At 39.7% G+C, this 21,861-nt stretch overlaps 3 protein-coding genes across 11 annotated transcripts in view; 2 read left to right on the top strand and 1 right to left on the bottom strand.

Annotated features, from left to right (window-relative positions):
* The first annotated feature begins 1,747 nt into the window (after positions 1–1,747).
* Positions 1,748–21,861, top strand: part of LOC105217735 (cyclic GMP-AMP synthase-like receptor) — a 29,815-nt gene continuing 9,701 nt past the window's right edge. Inside the window, exon 1 of one of the 5 annotated variants that reach the window (XM_011192882.3) lies at positions 1,748–1,864. The gene's annotated coding sequence lies outside the window, so the exon portion shown is untranslated. Of the gene's footprint in view, positions 1,865–5,445; positions 5,589–21,861 lie in introns of those variants that run through there. The other 4 variants (XM_054234776.1, XM_054234775.1, XM_011192877.3 and 1 more) reach the window with 4 other exon arrangements.
* On the top strand, positions 2,266–3,215 carry LOC105217732 (translocon-associated protein subunit delta). Its single transcript, XM_011192873.3, has 2 exons — positions 2,266–2,646; positions 2,722–3,215. Exons 1-2 carry the CDS (start codon positions 2,398–2,400, stop codon positions 2,980–2,982), a joined length of 510 nt encoding a protein of 169 aa, XP_011191175.1. The 5' UTR covers positions 2,266–2,397; the 3' UTR covers positions 2,983–3,215.
* On the bottom strand, positions 3,443–18,744 carry LOC105217733 (rhoGEF domain-containing protein gxcI). 5 transcript variants are annotated; one of them, XM_054234771.1, is made up of 4 exons: positions 7,918–8,611; positions 7,127–7,237; positions 5,053–5,203; positions 3,443–5,002 (listed from the first exon to the last, which is right to left on the bottom strand). In XM_054234771.1, exons 3-4 carry the CDS (start codon positions 5,085–5,087, stop codon positions 3,538–3,540), a joined length of 1,500 nt encoding a protein of 499 aa, XP_054090746.1. In that variant the 5' UTR covers positions 5,088–5,203; positions 7,127–7,237; positions 7,918–8,611; the 3' UTR covers positions 3,443–3,537. The 5 variants fall into 5 exon arrangements, with proteins under 5 accessions (XP_054090746.1, XP_011191176.1, XP_011191177.1 ...); XM_011192874.3 differs by lacking the exons at positions 7,127–7,237; positions 7,918–8,611 and adding an exon at positions 12,751–18,744; XM_011192875.3 differs by lacking the exons at positions 7,127–7,237; positions 7,918–8,611 and adding an exon at positions 12,751–18,741 and having other exon boundaries at positions 3,443–4,975.

A 21,861-nucleotide genomic window follows, 5' to 3' on the forward strand; every position in this document is an offset into this window, starting at 1 on the left:
TACTAAACTATAATTGCTCACATTTTAGTAAGTCAAATGTCAAATGCGAATGGAATATACACGCTTATGCATTTATAAGCACATATATTTGGAATATATAGTAGTTGGCATATATAGTGCCGGAGGAATTTGGTGGCATCTATGACAGCTGGAATTTGGCAATTGTGATAGGCATGCATAGTTGTCGTGCATGACAGCAATCAAAGTGAACAAAGCACTAAATGCATGTAAATATATACATTTGTAAATACATACATACAATCATATATGCAAATCCATTTATGTATCATATGTATGTATGTATGTAAACTGGTGCTCGTAACAACCAAAATCGGGCAACAGTCAATTTCAGGGTCACATTACTTGCTAAATGCCGTCATTTTGTAGCAACAAACACTTAAACCTTCAAACAAAATTCAAATCGCCAAATTTATTCAAATGCTTAAATAAGCAAGTAATCATTCAAGCGAATAAACGTGAATCCTTTGGTTTTTGATTAACAATGCATTGTTTCCCATTAACAAAAAGCAAAATATGAATATTTATAACAAAAATGAAGAAAACTTACTATTTTCTATTGTATTCGGTACTTCAACAATTATATTTATTTGAAAAAATCAAATTTGCTAATAAGAGTCGGTCAATGTCAAGGAAACCATCTTAAAAGTTGTTGAGTTGTTGTAAGTATTTTGGAATAGACGAATTTACATAACTCGAACATCTTAATTGTGGATCGTTTCTCCATATTACGTCATCCCAAAACGAGTCAGGTTCATCAGCGTATTTTCTTGGAAATGCGGGTGCATCGACAAAAGACCCGAGGTATAAAAGGTTTCACAGGTTTTTTGTACCCCTTCTTGTAAAGCAAATTTCGAATGGTTTGAGGATGCACTCTACACCCTGAACAGCGTAATACTTCCTTCTATATTTCTGGTGCTGATTGTCTTGGGTCTGGCTGTATTGCTCCCAGGATTTTACATTCACCGTGGAGTGTCAACTTTTATGGACGCGTTGAACGTGGTTTTACCTGTAAAGTTCCAGACTTTTCATATGGTTGAATTATTGTCTGCTCACTCTATGGCGGTTTGTTAATAATTCGGTCAATTGCACGTGCTCCATTCCCCTGTAAATACAAGTCTAAGATAATTCTCCGAGTCTGAAATGAAATTTCATGACCACGCCCCATTTCGACTTTATACTTTGATGTTAGACATAAAATTAAAATTTTCTTGCAACATTATTTAAACAATTGAAGATTTAAGTAAGTTCTTTTTTGAAAATATTAAATTCCTGGAAGAAATGAAGTGCATTATTACGCCAAATATTTAATCTCAATACTATCGTTGAACATTGTAAAACAAAAATGGCGAATACTGTTTGTTTTAATTAGATTTTCAGACCATGGATGTTTCAAAAGATTTGTAAGTAAACTTTTTTTGCTCACTTTATGTTCATAAAACTGTATGCGTAGTAAATAAATAACACTTATTCACAGTATACATCAATATTTATAGCTTTTTGCATATTTTTAGTTTTAATAATAAGGAGGAAGTCGAAGTCTCTATAACTCGAAGATTTTTTGTGGATTATGGTGATTAGAATCAGGGAAGTTCAATTGTATATTTTAAAATATTCGCTGTTTTGGCTACAAAATTTAATTTCAAACAATCTACTACTCTTATTGATACATTTAACAACCCGTGCACATTTGTATTCGATCTTAGTAGAAACTAATCGTTTTATATCAACTCCCATCGCCAATTCTAACGAAACTAACAGTTTCAAATTAAGGGGATTCGTGAGCGTTGTTTAAATCGTTGTGAGTTTTACTTAGGAAATTGTCTGCAATTAATAATTCTACTCGGTAAGTTCTGAATAATAATTAACAATTTTATATTTAACATAATAGCTGTGATAATGTAATTTTAATTAGAATATTTAAAATTATTGGTAATAACAATCACGGTATGTACTTAAGTATGTAGTTACATACTGTGCTCTGAGGGTTGTAGTTTATTGTTATTTAGAATTTAACTATGATATTAAAGGATTACTAAAATTGGTGTATATTAAGAACAAATTGTTGAATCATTAAATGAACAAAACTTATTTGTTGAAAAAAAAAAGTTTATTCAAATTTCCAAGTAATTGCTGCATTATTTTCGAACTGCGTTTCACATAATTAACTTGGCCGCACTGTTTCGAACGTAACTACGAAAACTGACGATGTGTTTACCGAAGTTTGCCGTACTGCACGACGTGGCATGACATTTCTGATATACAATTGTCAAAATTGCTTCCAAGTGAAAGCTACTCTGGTTTATCGCATTTTATTCCAACGTTGTGCTAAGTTGTTAAACAGTTTTTTCTATTAACTCTTAATAAATAAAAATCATAATGTCACGTAATTTATTCGCCTTATTCTTGGTGTGCCTCTGCACTGGTGCCGCTTTCGCCAGCACCTGCACAAGCCCCAAAGTGAGTGTGACATCCTTCAGCACTCAGGATGCTACAATTCTTACACAAGTGGCGCATGTTGGTGAATTCTCATTGAGCTGTGGCAACAGCGCTGAACCCAACTTGTTCGCTGAATTCCCCTGTGGAAAAATTGTACCAGTTGCCAAGATTGGCGATGGCAAATACCAAGTAAGTTTTCCACACATGAGTGAGATAAATGTTAGTTGTGATGTGGCATTTGACATTGCTTTTTATGTTATGTAGGTAAGCTGGACACAGGAGATCAAGAAAAGCGGCGGTGGCAATGTTGCTGTACGTCTATTCGATGAGGAAGGTTATGCCAACGTACGTAAGGCACAACGTGATGGCGACAAAGTTGCTAATGTGAAATCGCTTGTTGATATCACTGTAGCTACAAAGAGTGCTTACAAGGGCCCATGGGTGCAGGCTGAGTTGGTAGCCGCTTTGGCTGTTGGTGGTATTGCTTACTTTGCCTTCACCGCCAAGAGCAAAGTGCAAGGTTAGGATTAAAGCTGCTGCGAAATGAGCGATTCAATCTCGCTTAGTGAGATTTGTAGACTTTGAATGAAATTCATTCAACATTTTGGTGTGTAAAACTTTCCAACTAGAGATTAAATGTGGATTACTTTTTTATAACAACGAGTAGTCTATCTTATTTTCATACATGCTGTAAAAAGCTAGCTGCAATTATTAGTTGTCTATGAAGAAGTGTGAAAATAAACGAAAAAAAAAATTAATTATTCGTTGTTTCAAAATATTATTTTTTAGATTACGCCAAATAGTTTATTTTAAAGGCATAACATTAATTATCGATATATTTTTATTATGCGTAAGGTTTTTAACGTGAAAACAAAAATTCCTTTTAATTCGTTCGAATTTGATTCAACCTCAAATTGGTTTGTATTTACGTGTAACTCTGTGACATCGGTCTATTTGTTTTTGTTATTTAAAAAAAAAATTTGACTTCTTTAAAATTATCTTAAAATTTATTCTGAGTATCTTTGATAAAATATTTACATTTCACTACTTTATTATTGAGTTATTTAAATTTGTACCCAATTAATTGCCATTCATGGTGCCATCCTCGTCGGATGAAATATCAATCATGCTCTCCACACGCGATGGCGACATCACATAAACAAAGTGCTCTGTTGGCCCGGTGTCTGTCACGGGATTACTTGGTATAATGGTTGCGCCGTCCGGCGGTGAGGGCGATGAATCTATGCTACAAAATTTGCCAGCATGTGAATCATCATGTGATGGCATGCCACCACATTCATTTACATTCTCCAATTCCAATTCTATGTCGCTGACAATACGCATGCAACGCATTTTCGCAAGCGATTGGAATTTGGTTGGCATTGCGCGTACCATACGCGCCAGACTAAGGAAAAATAACGTATTGGCATCCAGGTCGCGATTCGCCTGCAATATTGCCGATATATCGACCTCTGCGCGATCACTTGTTTTGCGTACTTTAGCCGGTGGCGGTTGACCACAATTATTATTGTTGCTATTATTAAGCGTATTACTGTTGTTGATGTTATTATTCGTCGTTTGTTGTTGTTGTGTGGCGCTGAAGCTGAGATTAATAGCAGCCGTTTGTGGTGAGGGCTGCACACGACGTATCTTCGATATCAGCGGTGGGTTAATGCGTGCCGTCGCAGCGGTAGTCGTTGCGGGTGACGTTATGTTATGGAATAGACCAATAGTGGGAGCGCTCAGCTCCTTCTTGAATGTGTCGGCCGAGGCGAATAATTGCGGTTCAATAATCAGGCAACCTACGCTACTGGCAGCGCTACTAGCCGGCATCAACGCCGTTGGTTTTGGAACATTTGCCAGTGGTGGCAAGGGGAATATCTGTGCTGGTGGCATATTTGTTGGACCCATAGTCGAGATGGGACCCAAAAGTGGTTTGTTCAACGGTTGTACCGGTGGCAACTGCACTGTCGGCAATGATGGCACCGGCAACACAAGTGCACCGGCTGTGGCGGTCACCGCTGGTGTACCACCACAATTGTTGGTAAGCGCTGCAACGGAGGCGGCTGTCGCTGCAGCATTGTTATTGCTCGGTGCAATGCAATTAATTGCAGCCGAATTGTTGGGTGAAAAAGCAGCAGAGGCTGCCGCTACTGAAACCATAGCTGTGAGTGGAAAATGTGCGGGGAGTGGATTGTGTGTCGATGGCACAGCTGTGACCGTTGTATTTGTTATCGTGCTACACACCGCCGGTGGTATGGTGGCTACTGTTGTTTGTGATGTTGGCGGTGGCGGCGGCGGTGGTGGTGGTGCTGCTGCTGCTGCTGCTGCTGCTGGTGTCTGTACCGTTGTGCTTGTCGGCATTGTTGCTGTGGCATTAAATTTCATATCATCATCCGATGAAGAGTTGTTAGCTGTCGCTTTAGTCAATACTTGAAAGCCAAAATCGCACTCTGTATCCTCGGTATCTTCATTGGTTTTGTGACTGTTGCTACTGTTCGAGTTGCCGTTCGAATGTCTGGAAGAATGACCATTGGCCGTAAGGCTAAATTGTTGTTAAAACATTGGGGTAAATGTATTTAATAGCAAGCATACCTGCCGGGTCCCTGATAGGGTTTCAGAAAATCCATATGATCGGCATGTGCCCAATACTGATATTTCTTTGATGTTTTCGTGCCGATCCGAAATGAACGCAAATATTTGGTATAACTGTCGCGTAGATTTTTCCATTTTCGTTTCGATGCATCTGCAGGAGGTAAATAAATGATAAATATTTCAGTATTTTAATAACAATTCACAAAGTTAGTTTGTTAGAAAATAATTTTAAAGCTACTTTATTGCTGCAAATGCACGATCATAACTAAATATATGTACATACATATGTATTTATTTTTGTATACAACTTGCACTTCAACGAATTTCTTTGTATACAAATGTATCTACATGCTTGTGTGTTAATATTTCTCGCAAAAGCTTTGCCCGATCAGCAGTTTGCTATTCAACAATATTGTGCTCTTCTGTTCCGGCTTACATAGCATTCAATTTGTCACGTCCGTTCAGTCGTTACTTGGTTGTGAGTGCGCTCGTGTATTTTTTAATAGAAATTATTATATTTTTTCACAGCTTTAGAGGTAAGAAGGAATTCAGAAGGCCACCACGAAAGGAAAGTGCTGCTACAACATCAATTATTTGGAGTTTTCAAATTCATATTTTGTGCGAGAAAATTTACAACAAAAATATTTAGAATGTTTTGTGTTGGTAATTAAATATACTTCCAGCGGTGCATTAAATCTGTTTTGCGTTGATATCTCCATTGCATTGGTTCGCAAGTAGTACATAAATATCGCATTTTTTCATCAGCTCAATTATTAGCGAGACCCATTATATTTGTATGTAACTATATACTTAACCACTCATACAGTGTTTTATATTTGTATTCGTTTAAAAACTGAGCTCGGAGATTGAATAATACTTTATTTATTGTGAATTCCGAATATAATTTTGAAAAATTTAAAATAAGCAATTTTAAGTGGCTTCAACAATAATCACAAATTGTTTATACAAATGTCCTTAAGTGCCTTATAAAATACACGGTGTTGTTTATTTTGTATGCATTTTTTGAGGTTATGTTAAAATATCGCTGAGATTATGTGAATGTGGCAATTAGATGTGAGTAGATCTCGTACACCTAATTTGTGAGAAATCCGATATCGGCATTCTATACACTGATGTACGTTAAATGAACATAACCTAACTATTGCTCAGATTAGAATCATGGAAGATTAAACCAATAATATTAATAAAAAGGTCTGTAGTTGTTTGAAAATAAGTTTGACAATTTGACAATGTGAGAATACGTGATTTCCATTCCCATAACAATCGGTTTAACGTAACCGGAACTGAAACGTTTTTTATACGTATTATTTAAATTTGGCTTGGGATATGTTTTCTGTCATTACAACAAAAAAAAACATGATTTACACTTGATTGTTCGCCTTTGTTATCACCCACTGTATGCACCTTTAGATGCAGTTCATATACTATTTTACTGAGCTTTTTTTGTATGTGTGTCTAAGTATAGGTTGAGCTTTCATATCACCTACTGCTTATACTCGGTGATTGCATACCCGCTTTTGTCATAAATTTTACATTTGTAAAAGTAGGTACATCCCCGCGTTAAATATTGGCACAAGGCAGTCTGTGACCAGAGGATCAATCAAAGATAAAAAAAGAAAAGTTTATTAAGCGAACATGATAATGGATATGATTTTAGAAGAGTAAAGTATAAGATCTTAGCTTAGATTTAGTGGTTGTCTCACAATTTATTAATATTGATTGACAGTGAAAAGACAGTTGAATTACAGTGTTGTGCAAAACATATACCAGAAGAGTTCTTAGCAATCGAAACAAAAGATTTCTCTTTCCAATATTTCTGCTGATTGAAAGTTTTTAGATCGTGTGGAAAGTCTCACTCTGATAAAATATTACAAAAGTAGTTTAGGCGGAGATACCGAATCTGATTGGAAGCTGTTATGTGGTTACCTAACCTAAAACTGAACTAAGAAATAATTTTAAAGAGATTTATGGACTGAACTCGGAAAGCATTTGTTCTGTGCAATACTTTTTCTAGCCCTAAACCTGTATGAGCGATTGAATTTTTAATATGTACCTTTTTTGTACTAGGCCAGTGCACCTCCATTCGTCAGCATTGAAATTGAAAATTTTTCTTAGGAATCTTGGGTTATTTTTTTCTTATTAGACAGTCTTGACATTCAAAAATCTAAGTGGATTGTGAAAATTTGTTTAACTACCACTAAACATATAAGAATGATGCCACAAAGGTCAAACTGATTCAACTGTAGTTCAGTTTGTTAACCTCACTTTATTTCTGAGTATAACATTGAAACTAGATTATATATTTATTTCCAATTTCTGAATTTTGTCTTTATGGTGATACTATTTTGAACACGATTGTAGCAATTCTTATTGTATTAGAGCGCTCCAATTAGACTTTAACCGTTATCATTTCTATTTAGAAATTGTTTTTCAAATTTTAATTCGGCAGATTTTTCATTGATTATAGGTAAATCACCGTTCTAACGCCGTACTCAACCACCCGCGACATGCATATACACGCATATGTACATAATATAGATACATATACTAACGCCTACGCGATTTTTGTATATATCAATACATGTATGTATGTATGTTAGTGTTTATGCTCAAATGTGTGTGCAGGAAGTTGTTTGACCAACTGGGGGTTGCACATGCATGTAAACACATACACATATACACTTTCTAAATTCAGCAAAAAACAACAATTTTTTCACCAATTTTAATATTTTTTCAATGATTTTCAAAATTTACACTTTTAACATGCGAAAAATATACAATTTTTCAAAAAAAAAAAAAAAATTATTCAGTTTTTGAAACACAATTTCAACCCAATATTCCCACCTCCTATGCATATGTACAGTTGTATTTACGCGCTGTATATGTGCGAATGTATGTCTTCGTTTTTGTTGTTATCACAACATTTATTGATAAAATATTCCGCGAAAATATTCGCGCTTGTGTGCGTACATAATCAGATGTTTCTTATCACACTTTTCACGCGGTTATTCGCGATGTATAAAATACGTTTTGTTTCTTCTCTCCTGGGTTATATGTAGCTGCTTTATACGGCTACTATTGGTTATATGTGATGCGGCTTTCGACTTGCATTACTGCTTGTAAGTGCACGAATGTTTGGAAGTCATTAATATTTGTTGGGAAAAAGTGTACGTACATATATACTGTGTACATAAGTATCTATGTGAGAGTAGTTCGTTTTGTGTACTAATACATATTGAGATGTGTGTATGACGAACGAACGGTGGTTGTTGCATTAGGGTGGTACAAAGTTTTGTGAAAAAATCTCAAATGACTTTTAGGTGGGTCAGATTACGTTAAATTCCAAATAATATAGATTTCAAGTCACTAATTAAGTTGTTAGTAGTAATTATATATGAGTATATTCGTAAATTATCGATTATAAATGAGTAAAACTAATTTCTTCATTTTAGTGAAGTATACATACAGGCGCGAAACATAGAACTACTCTAGAATTTAAGAAATCGGATATTATTTGACGTTCTAAAAACTTCTCGCCATATCAGAAGTAGAGTATGTGAGAATTAATGAATGAAAATCGTGTTTAAATACGGATTTGGTAAAAAATAAAAGCTTAGAATAATGCATTCTCATAATCACTTAAGATTTTTGTATCTCTAATAAACATGAGGAAACTCCTTAGATCTCAAAATCTAGAATTGCTCATAATTTTTCTGTGTACATCTTTTGAAATTAATTTCGATTTTTTTTGCGAGCTCTACCAACTTCTCAACTCAAACCGAGAATGAGAAAGCGAGTATATTTGCTGCTAGAAAGCTTCTCTTTCAGATTTTTCTGTAGTTTAAGGAGAGGGGTCTAAGTTTCAGTGGAAACACGGCAACAGTGTTAATTAAAGTTATAAGAAAAATATGAATATACAAAAAAATACAATATTGACATCAGAACCAAACTGAGAACATCAAAACATCAATAAAAAAAATTAAAAACAAAATAAATCAGCTTCGACTAAGCTCATTGAAGTATAATAAAGTGGATCTATTTCACCAATTTTGACTCGTTACCTACTTTTTAAGACTTAAACTCTCCAATTCTTCAGTAAGAACCTGAACAAGCTGAGGAAGTTGATTTCACATCATTTCTTACTATTCTCTCCTGTTTCTACTTAATCCATACAGTATCTTATAAAGCAATAAGATCTAACGTAATTCAGTCTTTAAAAATATGAATTCCAATTAGAAAAAAGTCTACCAGAGAGAGTCTAAGAGTTTTGCTTGAACATATCAACTATTATTTAAAAATATAGCTAAGACAAATGCCAGTTCGAAGTTAATAAAATAACCAAGGAAAGTGGATCACCCTAATGTACCTCAACGCGTGCACTCATACATACATACAAATATATTGACACTGTATATGCCCATCACACCCCATGAATTCCTTGCTCAGGCAAAGAACAAAAACAAATCGCCGTTGTGGTGGCAAACACATAAGAACTTAGAGAGTCAAGTCAACTGAATCGTCAGCGAGAGTGCGCAAAATCATGAGTAACACGTTCGCTATTTATGTACAGGGTGTTCGAGTGGGTTGCAGTGGCGCTGTCGGTAGATTTTCCGCACGAAATTTTTGCGTTATTGCGACGGCGCAACTCGTTTCAAGCAGGCAAATTGGAGGTGAAAGTAAATTTTAGTTGAGGCGATGATATACAAACAAATATAGGCTATGTACATTATATACATATGTACATTATATACATATAGATATGTATATGCATATTGAACTTATTTGCTTACCGCTGCTCATCAATAAGTGACAAGGTGCGGAGGGCTCACGGGGGCTATAAAACGGGCAGTGGAAGTTCAGTTCAGCTGAGTAGTCCAATAAATACATATCCACCGTTATATTATATGTATGTACATATGTATGTATATTCCTGTGGGTTTGCTTCCACCAGCGGTCAGCGGACAGCGGTCAATTGGTTTTTGCTTCCATCGAAATGGCCTTGTGCGCGCGCGCTCTCGCCCACAAACTAACTGAAACGCATAGAAGCTGCTCTACGTTGAACGCTCGCTCTCCGGCGAGTGGCTCTCTCACTTCAAACTAGTGAAAACAAGCTGTTTTTAGTTACACCCACCCACCCTGCTGCTGCACTGAAGCGGTCAACCGCTCGCTTTGTCAGCGCTTTCGCATCCACAACCACTCATGCATGTGCTTGTGTGTGTTTGTTTGTAGGCAAGCTGCTCCGTACGTGTACTCGCATAGAGAGCGCGCACGGTTTGGCCTACGTTTTGTGCGGTGTTTTAATGTTTCGTTTGTTTTGCTGCAAGTTGCTTGCGCGCCACCGCCTCCCTCATCCACAACCGCCGCGGTAGCCATCAGCAGCGTAGTACCACCGACTGGTGTGACACTCGTCAGAGGATGTGTCGTTGACGTACATTAGCGCACAAGCGCACTTATATATGTATGTATGTATGTATGTATATATACATAATGATTTTGGTTCTACTATGTATGTATCTACATATGTATATGTATGTGCCGTGACTGAAAATTCAATATATTTCTTAGTGTACGAGTATATACTGTGACAGTGGATAGATCTGGCACATACAGATAAACAGATACATGGATATATACATACATATATTTGTATATACATACACTTAGGAAATCCAGCTTACACTCGGCTGCGTTTTCAGTTGTTTGTATGTGTATGTGTGCGAACTTTGTCGTTGCTTTTTGTTTAAGGAAGACTTGTGAAAAAGGAATACACGTAAGGTATAGCATACAAGTCGCTGGCTGTGAAATCAGCGAAATTCATTTTATTTTTGTTTTCGCAGTTTTCTTTACCTCTGGATGTTCGCTATTTATTTGGATTTTGTATTTTTGTTTTTGTATTCGATTTTCGCCTACTTCATTTGTTTGCAATGTATAGATACTTAAGTATATACAGTGTTGTGCAAAATATAAGGAATTTGATATGGAAATTGAGTGAAAGTTGACCAGCATAATATGAATAATTTGTTCTTTATCATGTACAAAATGGAACACATTCGAAGAGGTAATGCAGCATTTGTATTATGTTGAAATATAAAGATCGAGAAAAGAAAACGCTGTAAGTAAATTTAAAGTCAGCTTTCTTTCTTGAAGATACTTTATATTTTCTTATGATCTTTGTTCGTACAATGTATAAAAAAAAACAGAATAGTGAATTTGTTTCAAATATAAAATATTTTTTTTTACTATACTTGATATTTAAAAACTGATCTGACCTGAAGAAACCGGACTTGTTCTTACGTATTTCGTTTAGTTCGTTTATCATAAATACATCATTTACCGCACTTCCCAACCCAATTATTATAATGTATAGCGTGCTTTTAGGGGTTTAGAACTTCCAAGGGGGATAACTGTCAAATCAACTGTAAAAAAATGTGTTTGACCTTTAAATTCAGTAAATTTTTGGAGACAACTCGCAGGTTTGTTTCTACATCTCGTATATACAGATTTTGACTATGAAATAAGGCATATTCCTAACTTGAAGAGTATAGAAAGAAGGGTGATGGATCTATTTCTCTATTTTTTTGTGATCGAACCATATAAAAAGTATATTTTTCAGTTTGGACAAATGATTTAATAGCGTCGGGGTACTGTTTGTGGAGATATACTGAACAAATTAAAAAAAATGATGGTCTTCGAGCGGTTTTTCGGTGGCTACATTATCTATCCAATACTGTCCAATACTGTCCAAACACTCTATATATGAATTTATACAGCCAAAATATCAGATATGTTATTACAGTATACTCTCGAGAAGTAAATCGATTGGTATTTTGGGTAATTTACTTTTTCGAATAATTTACTTTTCCAAATATATACATAAATTATCTGTTTTTATAATATTAAATGCATTTTTAAACTTAAAAAATTCATTCATTTATTTGCTTCAATAAAACATATGGATTTACATGAAAAACATATTTACATTTACATACATACTTATGTATTTACTATGAAGAGAAAAAATCTTGAATATTCTTTTGTTTTTGTTTTCTTTTGATATATATTTTCTGACCATTTTTGTACGACAATTCAAAAAGTCTGACACCTGATTTGCATCGTTTTCATTTTTAAACTAGTGGATCAAGTAGGAGAGTTTATTTACTAAAACGAATTTCGAATCGAATTTTTTATCACACTCTCTGAAAAGTAAATTAAAAAATTAAAAAATTTACTTTTTCGAGGTGCATGTATAATCTTAAAGGTGATTAACTTTTCCGCGATTATTTACTTTCTGAGAATTTACTTTTCGAGAGGTTACTGTATTTTTATTGAGTTTACCATTAAATAAAAGCTTTAACACTCTTTAAAAACTCCGTTCATTAGAACGCTTAGCTTTAAATATACACACTTAGAAATATACAACATTATTTTTGTATTATAAAGAGTGTGAATTGGACTGCTTAGAAGACAAAACTTGATTTGATTTAGTTACTATGTAAAATCCTAACAACTCCATGCTTTGAAATTGAAAAAATAAATTAATTAATTAAAAAGCTTTTTCAAGTACTTCTGCATTTATTTTGCACAACACTGTATGTAATAAACATGTAAATAACTTTGTAAATAACATTCACACAAACGCATATAAGTATGCTAGGAAACTTGCGTTTAAACACCTACCAACTGACAGGCCAATCTCCTCGGCAATCTGCGACCAAACCTTCATTTTCACTTCGACATTTTTATAATCAGGATTGTGTGTATTATAAACAACATCATACTTCTTAACGATATCAATGAATTCGGTTGTGTTGTCGGATGTTGTGGATGACTCGCTAGCGCCGCGTGGAGTCTTCATTTTGTGTGCTTCCAAGTGTGCGTGTTTGTGTCGCAATTAATTTTAATGTTTTTATTTTTGTTGTTTTGTTATTATTATTGTTTTTAAATAATTTTTTATTTGTTTTTAATTAATATTGTGTTTTTTAGTCAAAATTGTTTTTTTTATTAATATTTTTAATTCTTTAATTATTTTTTTTCTTTTTTTCATTAATTTTTTATTTAATTTCACATATTTATCTATTGGCAACTTCAATGTTTATGTTTTAGCTGCAACTTTGCATTGTGTTTGTTTTCATCAGCCGAACAGCAACAACACTACTACACATTTGTTTTGTTTATCGAAAAATTTATCGGTTTAAAATTCATTTGTTTGCATTTGATTTGACCGGTTAATGACAAAATATTTTTATTTTCACTTCTTTAATGGTTTTTGTTGTTGTTTATCAATTGTTAATTGTTGTGATACGCGTACGCAGCGATAATGTGTTGTAGTAAATATGTATACACGAGTAATACGCATATGTCTGTACACTTGCTGCTGGCCGCGCACCTTCTTCACAACTTGCTTGGCGTATTATTTGCAATTAGACGTTATTAGCGAGCGTACGCAACGCACAAGCACACATACACACATAAATAGATATGTTTGTGACTATATATATATACATATTATGTATTTATGTACACATAAACGCGCACTCGCCGCTCACAGTTGGATTTTGATGATGGTCTTGCACGGCACGCAGACCACAGCTAGCGAGTATCGATTGCCCGACGGTGGCAAGACACAGCGTACACAGTGGCAATGCTGCGACTACTAGTTGACGGACAATGGCAATGGCCACGGCAACGTCAAAGGCAGCGGTAGCGGCGGGGCGACTACTACACAGCGCTGATTATAAGCAAGCGAAGCGTACATATAAACTCACGTATGTACGTATGTATGTATATATAGTGTATGAGTAAAGGCAAAAACGCTGTGACGAGGCAGCTGTAGAGCCGCGCAATAACAAAAGCACTAACAACAACAACAACAACGGCAGCAGTAGTGTAACGCGTTGAGTTGCGCTTTCAATAGCGTTCGTTCAGTTGTCAGTGTGTGTATATATATGTGCGTTCATATATATATTTAGTGTCTAGATGCAGTTGCATATTAACGCCAAACGATCTGTGGGGATATGCATATATACTATACATATATGTACATATGTATGTATAGGCGAAACACTGTTTTTTATAACACTGTCATAAATATATACGCGCGTATATATTTCTATGATACACAAATAACAACAACACTATACAAATGTATATATTCACCGTATACACACACAATAGCTTAGTAGGCGCTGTCGTTTATATATATACATACATATATATATATATGTATATGTGTACCGCACTTGCTGACTGCCAGCGGACTCTGAACGTTGTGTGAATTTATCCGTACCGATGCGACCGCTCCGACAAAAGTTGGACACTTGAATGAGCTGAGCGCACGTACAACCACCGCGCAACGGTTCGACAGACACGAGCAGAGCTGAGACACAGGCAAAACAGCGCTGTGAACAAAACACACACACACACAACAACAACAAAAGCAAATACCAAAAATGAAGCAAGCTAAAACAGCCGCACCAGCAAGCAGCGGCGGCGACGACGGAAACAGCAACAGCGCACACAGTAGAAGGCATGCAGCCAAAACAACAACAACAACAGCAGCAGCAACAACAATAATAACGCCAGCAAGAACAGCGCAAACAACGATGCTTGGCAGTGCCGATGACGACGACGACGACGACAAAAAGGCGGCCGCCAGCAACAACCACACTACCGCGCCATGCCAATGCCATCAACACAACAACGTACGTACCACTAGCACCATCATCATCAACGGCTGTAGGAGCAGCAGCAGCAGCAGCAACAACAGTACCATTGATAGCGGCAGAGTAAGCAACAAAAGCGCGCGCTAGTATGGCGACGCTGAAAGTGGAAGGCGGTTCAGCAATGGAGGCAAATACCGATTGTGGAATAGTAGTGGCGAGAAAAAAAACTAAAAAACAATAATAACAAGAACAGGCTGTAGCAGTCAACAGTCAGTCAGTGGCAGTCAGCGGCGGCGGCTAATAGAAATGAATTTGCCGAGGCTGTCGTATAAGCGGTTGATGATAATGATGTTGATGATGATAATGATGATGAACTGAGCGTACGAGCTGCAGCAACGCGGCCTTCGCAAATGGCACAGGTGAGGCTAGGACAGCGATGGGGATACGTTCGCTCTAATGGTGTTACTGGAGCAGCGTATGACATTGTTGCTGCTAGAAGTTAAAATTGTTTGATTGGTGTTGCTTCTAGAAGGCGATATTGAAAGCTATTGCTGCTGCAAGAAGGCGATGTTGTAGGCGCTACGGTATCATTTACACACTGCATTGCTATGAGTGATCAGTAGTAAGCCGTCTAAAACTCACTTACAGACGCTAGAATGGCAGCGCTAGCAAGTCTAGTTGCCAAAGCACAATTCTTAAAAGAATCAGGCGGTATATGTATGCAAGCGCCTACGTCAAGCAAAAGTAATTGCTGCTATAATGTGGTGTACATACAAAAGTACGACGGTGTACAGTTGCGAGCAGTGCAACAACAATTCCGCGCACGACAACTTTACTGCGTCGTTATATATTGTGTGCGTCCGCCTCCACAAAATACACATAATATATATACATACATGACAAAGCGCACACAGTTCGCACACCCAGTCAACAACCAACCGACCGTCCGCACTCCCAACCAATCGACGAACCCAGCATACACACTCGTGCGCTCATCAACAACGTGCGCTGCAGTGACGGCGACAACGCGCCGTTAACCATTTATTCGATCGACCGCTACGGCTGAAAGCATAGCAAGCGACGAATGACGATGACGACGGCGACGACCCCATCCAATACGGCAGGCACTAAACACACAGCTAACAACAAATCCAACCGACCGACCGTCCGAACCAAAGCTGATGTGCGCGCTTTGTGGCGCCCCTAACGTTTTTCCTCGTCGTCGCCAATATGCTGCGCTCCCTTTAATGCGTGGCTGTTGGTTATGCGCCAGCTAAAGGCAAAACATCGCAGAGCCGCAACTAAGCGACGGAGGTGGAGCGATGCGGCGTGGTAAGGCAAGGGGTATGCTGGCTGGCTGACTGAATGTGGCCGCCTGAAAAGTCAGCATGTAGAGTTTCCCCCACGTGCCGCCCGCTGTTGGCCGCCAAAGGCTGACGTGTATGGCGCACAATGAGCGCGCATATACAAAGATACATATGTACATACATATGAGTAGATATAGTTGTGTATGGTTCGCATTTATTCGCTCGAGTCGCGTAAACTTCGCTTCGTAGCGGTCGTCGTGTTTGTTGTTTTGCTTACTTGCTTGCATGTTGTTGTTGTTGCTATTGTCGCAGCAGTCGTGGTCGTCGTCAAACGTCCCCCAACATACACACAGAGTGCTAGCGCTACACTTTTCTACTCTTTTGTGTTCTGCGCGGCTCATCGTCACCCCACTTCGCGTCGCATCAAGTCACGCCACACCAAGCCATTACACCGTCACACACACCACCACCGACATCGCCACGCCGCAATAGTGCTGAACAGCGCGCACAGCACACATCCCTCCATGCAGCACTAGCGGCCGGGCAGTGCCGAGTCGAAGCGCGTTTGTGCATTTGCCATGATGGGTATGAGTGCTAACATACATACATGCGCGCATTTAGTTTTACGGTTTGCCGTATTCGCGCGCCTTTCGCTTGCTACTGCCTGCGAGTCAGCCAGCCAGCTAGCCGACAAACCGACCGTGCGACCAGCCAGCCGGCCAAACAACCAACTAAGTGACCCTCCAATCGACCGTCCAAACGAACGACTGTTGGCTCAACTTACAATGGATTCGTCGACATCGTCATCGCGGTCGTCGTTGTTGTTGCGGTAGTCATCGTCTTGCACAAAAGTCGCCGAGTCGGCCGTCGAGCAAAGCGGCAAGCAGGCATTCAGGCGGTCAGGGACCGACAAGGAGGCTAAGCTGCTTTTACTGCTGCTGCGACGACGGCAATGGCAATGGCTTTAACTGTGACTGGCTGCCGTTGCTACTGCTACTACTGCGCGCTGTGTGTTGTTGCCACCGACCGACGGTATGTGCAGTGATATGTTTGGTCAAGCACGTCAGGCAGTGCGCCGATTCGCGACACACACTCAGCTAAGCAATGGAGTTTTTCACGATGTCTGTCGCCTTTGCTGTTGCTATTGTTGCTACTGTGGTTGTTTGTTGCTGTTGCTTTGTTATTGTCTCCTTCACTTGCTGGCGCGCATATAACGAACCGCAGCTCATCATCGTCGTCGTCGTCCACATCAGCGAATGACAAGCAACATTGCTGTTGTCCGCTGCATGTGCGGTTCCAATGGCGCGCTATGGTTAACACGACGACCGCATGTCGGTATAGCGTACCAGTCAGCGTTTATTTGACCGAACTATTGTTGCAGAAATCGAAATCCAATTGGTGTTAAAAGTGCGCTTAGTTACCGCTCTGGAAAGGGTGAAGGGGAAGGAGTGGGCGCCAGATTGTAGGCTGATATTTGCTAAGCGGTAGTTTTTCGTGGCATTTCTCGCAGAGCGCTTCAATTGTCGATCTTCTGTTGATCGCAAATTATCTGCGTTTCTCTTATTCTTAATCGAAAGGACTCACGCGCCGCCTGCGCAAGCGTACTGTAATTTCGTATTCAATTTAAATTACATAAACAATATTGAGCGCTAGACGACTGCAATAATATCCTTTCCACTATGCGCTCGTGTCGCGCATAACTGCCTTCGAGTTCCGCTCAGTGAACTTCAAGGCCATCTCTATTGGCTGCGTTAACAAAATTTTCCACTCACTGCCTGGACGATGCGGCGCGTGCACCAGTGCCCCCACCTCTTCCTTCATATCTGCTCTGTTGCGTTGCTTGGCGTAATGTGCGTGTTATTTTTAGCAGCCGTAACTGCTGTTGGTTTTTTTCCTTTTCGCTCTGTATTTTTTCTTTTTATTTCTTTTATTTGTTGTTGTTTTTTTCGCTTTTCGCCTGCCATATTCCAACGCATCGTTAATACACTTACATAGCTCGTGTGTGCTGTTGTCCACTGCTGTTGTTGTTGTTGTCTACTTCACAGCCCGTTCCAACTTAATGCCGCCGCCAACATGGTGCGCGCTCTAAGCACAAAAACTCGTCATCGTCCGAGCGCGCCAACATACAAACAGACAGACATACTTACATACAAACACAGGTATATACTCGTCGCTGTGCGCATTCATGCCGCTCCTAGCGCCCTCTTTGTAGGTGCCGTGGCCGTACAGCAACGCTGTTCGTTCGTTCGACTCATTTGTTTCGTGTGTTATTTTGTTGGGATTTTTGTTTTTGCATTTGCTGCGTTGTGGTAGCTGCAGTCAGCACAAACGTCAACGCCTACGCCAACGTCATCAGCGACATCGCCATTTGCCATCATTTGTTCGCCAAACCAACGCCAGCACGCCATATATAAGTATGTATATGTACCTACTTTCAACCTTCCATCCATCCATCGATCCATCGTGTGTTGTTCTTGTCGTTGTCCGCCGTGCGCTGTACGCTGTACGCCGTACTACATTTTCAAATCTCCTGCCCTCATCCACGCAGCCAGCCATCCATGCAGCCTCTTCTTATTTCAAACTCTGCGCGACGCGCGAACTTACAGATGTATATACATTTGTACATAGCGCTTTCAGTCACCGCGTTGCACCTCGTCTCTCTCTTGCTCTATAAGCATAGTATTCTGCACTCCCTTCACCGCGCTAGTCAGCAATATTGTCTCCTCCGCACAGCATACCATCTATATTGCGCGCACGGCAGCGCTCACGCTTGTGCGCACACTTCACCTCTCTGCGGCGAGCTGCCTGACGACTGCTCGTTGCTTATACTTTGCTGCGCTTGTATGTATGTGAGCGCGCGTTGTATGTGTGTTCGCAGTTAATGGCTCCACTATGCTTGCTTGCTCATAACGTGCGCGGCGTTGTATTTGCGCTGTCGCTGCTTGGTTGATAGCGTTTTTGTTTGGCAGTCGTCAAACCGTGCCGTGTATATATATATGTATGTATTGAATTTATATTGGTGTGTGTGTGCGTACGCGCTGTGGCCTGATTGCGCTGCTATTCACAGTTTTTGTTATTTTGTGTGCATTGCGGCGGCCGCGCGTCACCAACGCGTACAGCGCCTAATATATGAGTACGGCGGGCGCGCGCCACAAAACACCCAACATTGAGTTCAGCGGTTGCATGCGCTTATACATATGTATATGTAAATATGTACATGTATATGAGTATATAGATTCATACATGTAGGGCGCGCTAACCTACCTTGCAGCTGTCTGTATCACAGCGGCAGCGTTCATATATTCCCAGAAATCTGTACCGCCTGACGCCTTCTCCATCCTTGTCGTTTTCACCGCCGAGCTGCAGTTGTTAATATGTCTTTTTGTTAATACTCCTCCTTGCGCTTACCGCATTTTGTATTTTCTGTTGTTGTTGCCATAGCTACGACCGCAACGCGCTTGAAAGCGAGCGAGAGCGGTTGTTGGGCGCACCGCCGCGGTTGCCGCTTGGAAAATAGCACTGGTCAAAAACAACAACAACAATGTATTAAAGTCGCAGCGTTTACAACGAAAGTGCAACAACAATAAAAATATTTTCAAAGAAAAATACAACTACAACAACAAAAAAAATTCGCGACAGCGCGTGGGGAGTCACATCGGTGCAAAGCGTTATTACTAACATACATACATACATAGAATAAATATATGAATATCTGTGTGTGTATGTTTGTGTGTTTATATACGCCTACCAACAAAGCAACAGCGCAAAAACGACAGTGAAAATCCAGCAACAGCAGTAACAGCGAAAACAGCGAAAACAGCTCAACGCATCCATACACACACACATACAGCGCCATTCGTGCGAGCACCTCCATATGACCAGAAACATACATACATACAAACATCCACATATATGTATCACTACATGCTCACCTAAGCTGAGTCTGCATGTTACGCCGTATCAACTGACGTTGTGCGCGTCGGTCGCAATGGTCGTGGTCCGTCGTCAGTCGTCACTAACATCGTTTGCGCCTTCGTAGCTGTGTGGCTGCTGTTTTTGTTTTGCCGCCCGTTCGCGTTGTCGTCATCGCCAACGTGCGATGGTTAGCTGCGGTGCGGTGGGCATGACGCGCCGATGATGTTTTTAGCCTGCCTGCCTGCCTGCCTGCGAGTCAGCCGGCCTACCAGTGGCTCGTCGGTCGTATGGTCGGTCGATTCGTTTGCTGTTTGTAATTGCTATTGTTGTTGTTGGCGCGCTGGGTGCTTTTGTTGTGTGCACGTCAAGCGGACCAACACACTGATGTCTCAGTCCCAACACGCGTCACACCGTCGTCGTGTTACACACACATACGATATTGTTCTAGCAGCGTCACTGTTGCCGCCGCCTTGCTGCCTCCCAACCACCGCAAATACTGGCGGCAGCAGCAGCAGCGGCGGCAGCAGTAAAGCCCAGTTCAAGCAACGACCACCCTTCTACTCAGCACGGTCATCGGCACTGTGGCGCGCTGTACTGCTTTAGTGTTGTTATTACTGTATTTGTTGTTGTTGTAGCGCTATGCAGCAGCTAATGTCACCGCTTTTGTTATTCCTGTTGTTTTTGCTTGAGTTGCTGTTGCTTTCGTTGTTGTTGTTTTTTGCTTTAGCTCAAACAGCGAACGGTCGCTCGCACGTCGCTCGTTCGCTTGCAGCGTTTCTGCGTGTTTCTTCTTCATTTGTACTTGCGTTGGTTGTTATATTGTTGCTGTTGTTGTTGCTTTTGCCACCAATCGATAAAAGCGAAACGTTGCGCTCAAGTGCGACAGTGCGCTGGGGGTGGGGCGGTGTAAAGGAGGGAGTGAAAATGGTTAGCTGCTTGTGTGGCGGCGGTAGGACGATGACAACAACAGCAACACTAACAATGTCAAACGGTAACGATTCTATTGATGTGTTCTGGGCGTTGGGTGTCGTTTGGCTGACGTGCACATTGACGAAGCGCACAGCGAACGGTCGCAAAGAGCGAAGAGCGCGTTTGCCGTTAAGAGTGTTGTTGGCGCCGAGCGTTAACTAGGCAATGCTTTCAAGGCATACACATGTGTAGTACATACATACATATACATGTATATACCATAAGCATAGAGTTTTATACATACATATATGTACTTGTGTGTGGGCGTTTGTGTTGTGGGCGGCGGACAGCTCGCCTATGGACGGCGAGAGTCGTATGTGTGTACATCCATACATATTTATGTATGTAACGCAATAGCATAGATAAAATCGCAGCTGCATTCACACATACAAATGTACATATGATGGTATACATAAAAGCGAAAATCACATGTATATATATATGTATGTGGTCACGCGCTGCGTCGAAGTAAGTACCTTTCGAGGACATGCCAACTCACATGTAGATATCTATGTATTCGTGTACATATGTAAAACTGTATATGAAAAAAGTCCAGTCCACTCAAGTTCCAGGGGTCTTACGCTACTGATCTTATTCCACTTCATAAACGTCCCTCGTCTTTTCGACTTTCTTTCAACAAGTGTTGTTCTAAGTACATATGTACAGTTGGCACGTTCTTATACATCCTTTCTGTGTGCGTTTCTTCCGGTACGTACGCTGCGAAAGAGATCTACAGCGAAAAGTTCTCAAATAACTTCAATTACGTTTTTTTTTTCCTTAAATCTATCCACAATAGTCTCCAAAGCCAATTGATTTGAGTCTCTGATTACTACTGGTAAGGCCAGAGACTGGGTCCACAGTTTATGGAATATATTTTTTTTTTTATAAAGAGTCCATATGAGTTAGACGGACAACAAACTGATCGGCGGCAATCT

This window comes from Zeugodacus cucurbitae, chromosome 6 (genome assembly GCF_028554725.1).
Source record: "Zeugodacus cucurbitae isolate PBARC_wt_2022May chromosome 6, idZeuCucr1.2, whole genome shotgun sequence".
Lineage (NCBI taxonomy): Eukaryota > Metazoa > Arthropoda > Insecta > Diptera > Tephritidae > Zeugodacus > Zeugodacus cucurbitae.

Excerpts from the sequence above, each read along its gene's own strand:
- LOC105217733 (XM_011192874.3), bottom strand. The coding sequence starts at position 12,928 with ATGAAGACTCCACGCGGCGCTAGCGAGTCATCCACAACATCCGACAAC. Across the intron at positions 5,204-12,750 it reads GGAGATTGGCCTGTCAGTTG|ATGCATCGAAACGAAAATGG; the intron begins GTAGGTGTTTAA and ends TACCTCCTGCAG. Across the intron at positions 5,003-5,052 it reads CCCTATCAGGGACCCGGCAG|CCTTACGGCCAATGGTCATT; the intron begins GTATGCTTGCTA and ends ACAACAATTTAG.
- LOC105217732 (XM_011192873.3), top strand. The coding sequence starts at position 2,398 with ATGTCACGTAATTTATTCGCCTTATTCTTGGTGTGCCTCTGCACTGGT. Across the intron at positions 2,647-2,721 it reads TTGGCGATGGCAAATACCAA|GTAAGCTGGACACAGGAGAT; the intron begins GTAAGTTTTCCA and ends TATGTTATGTAG.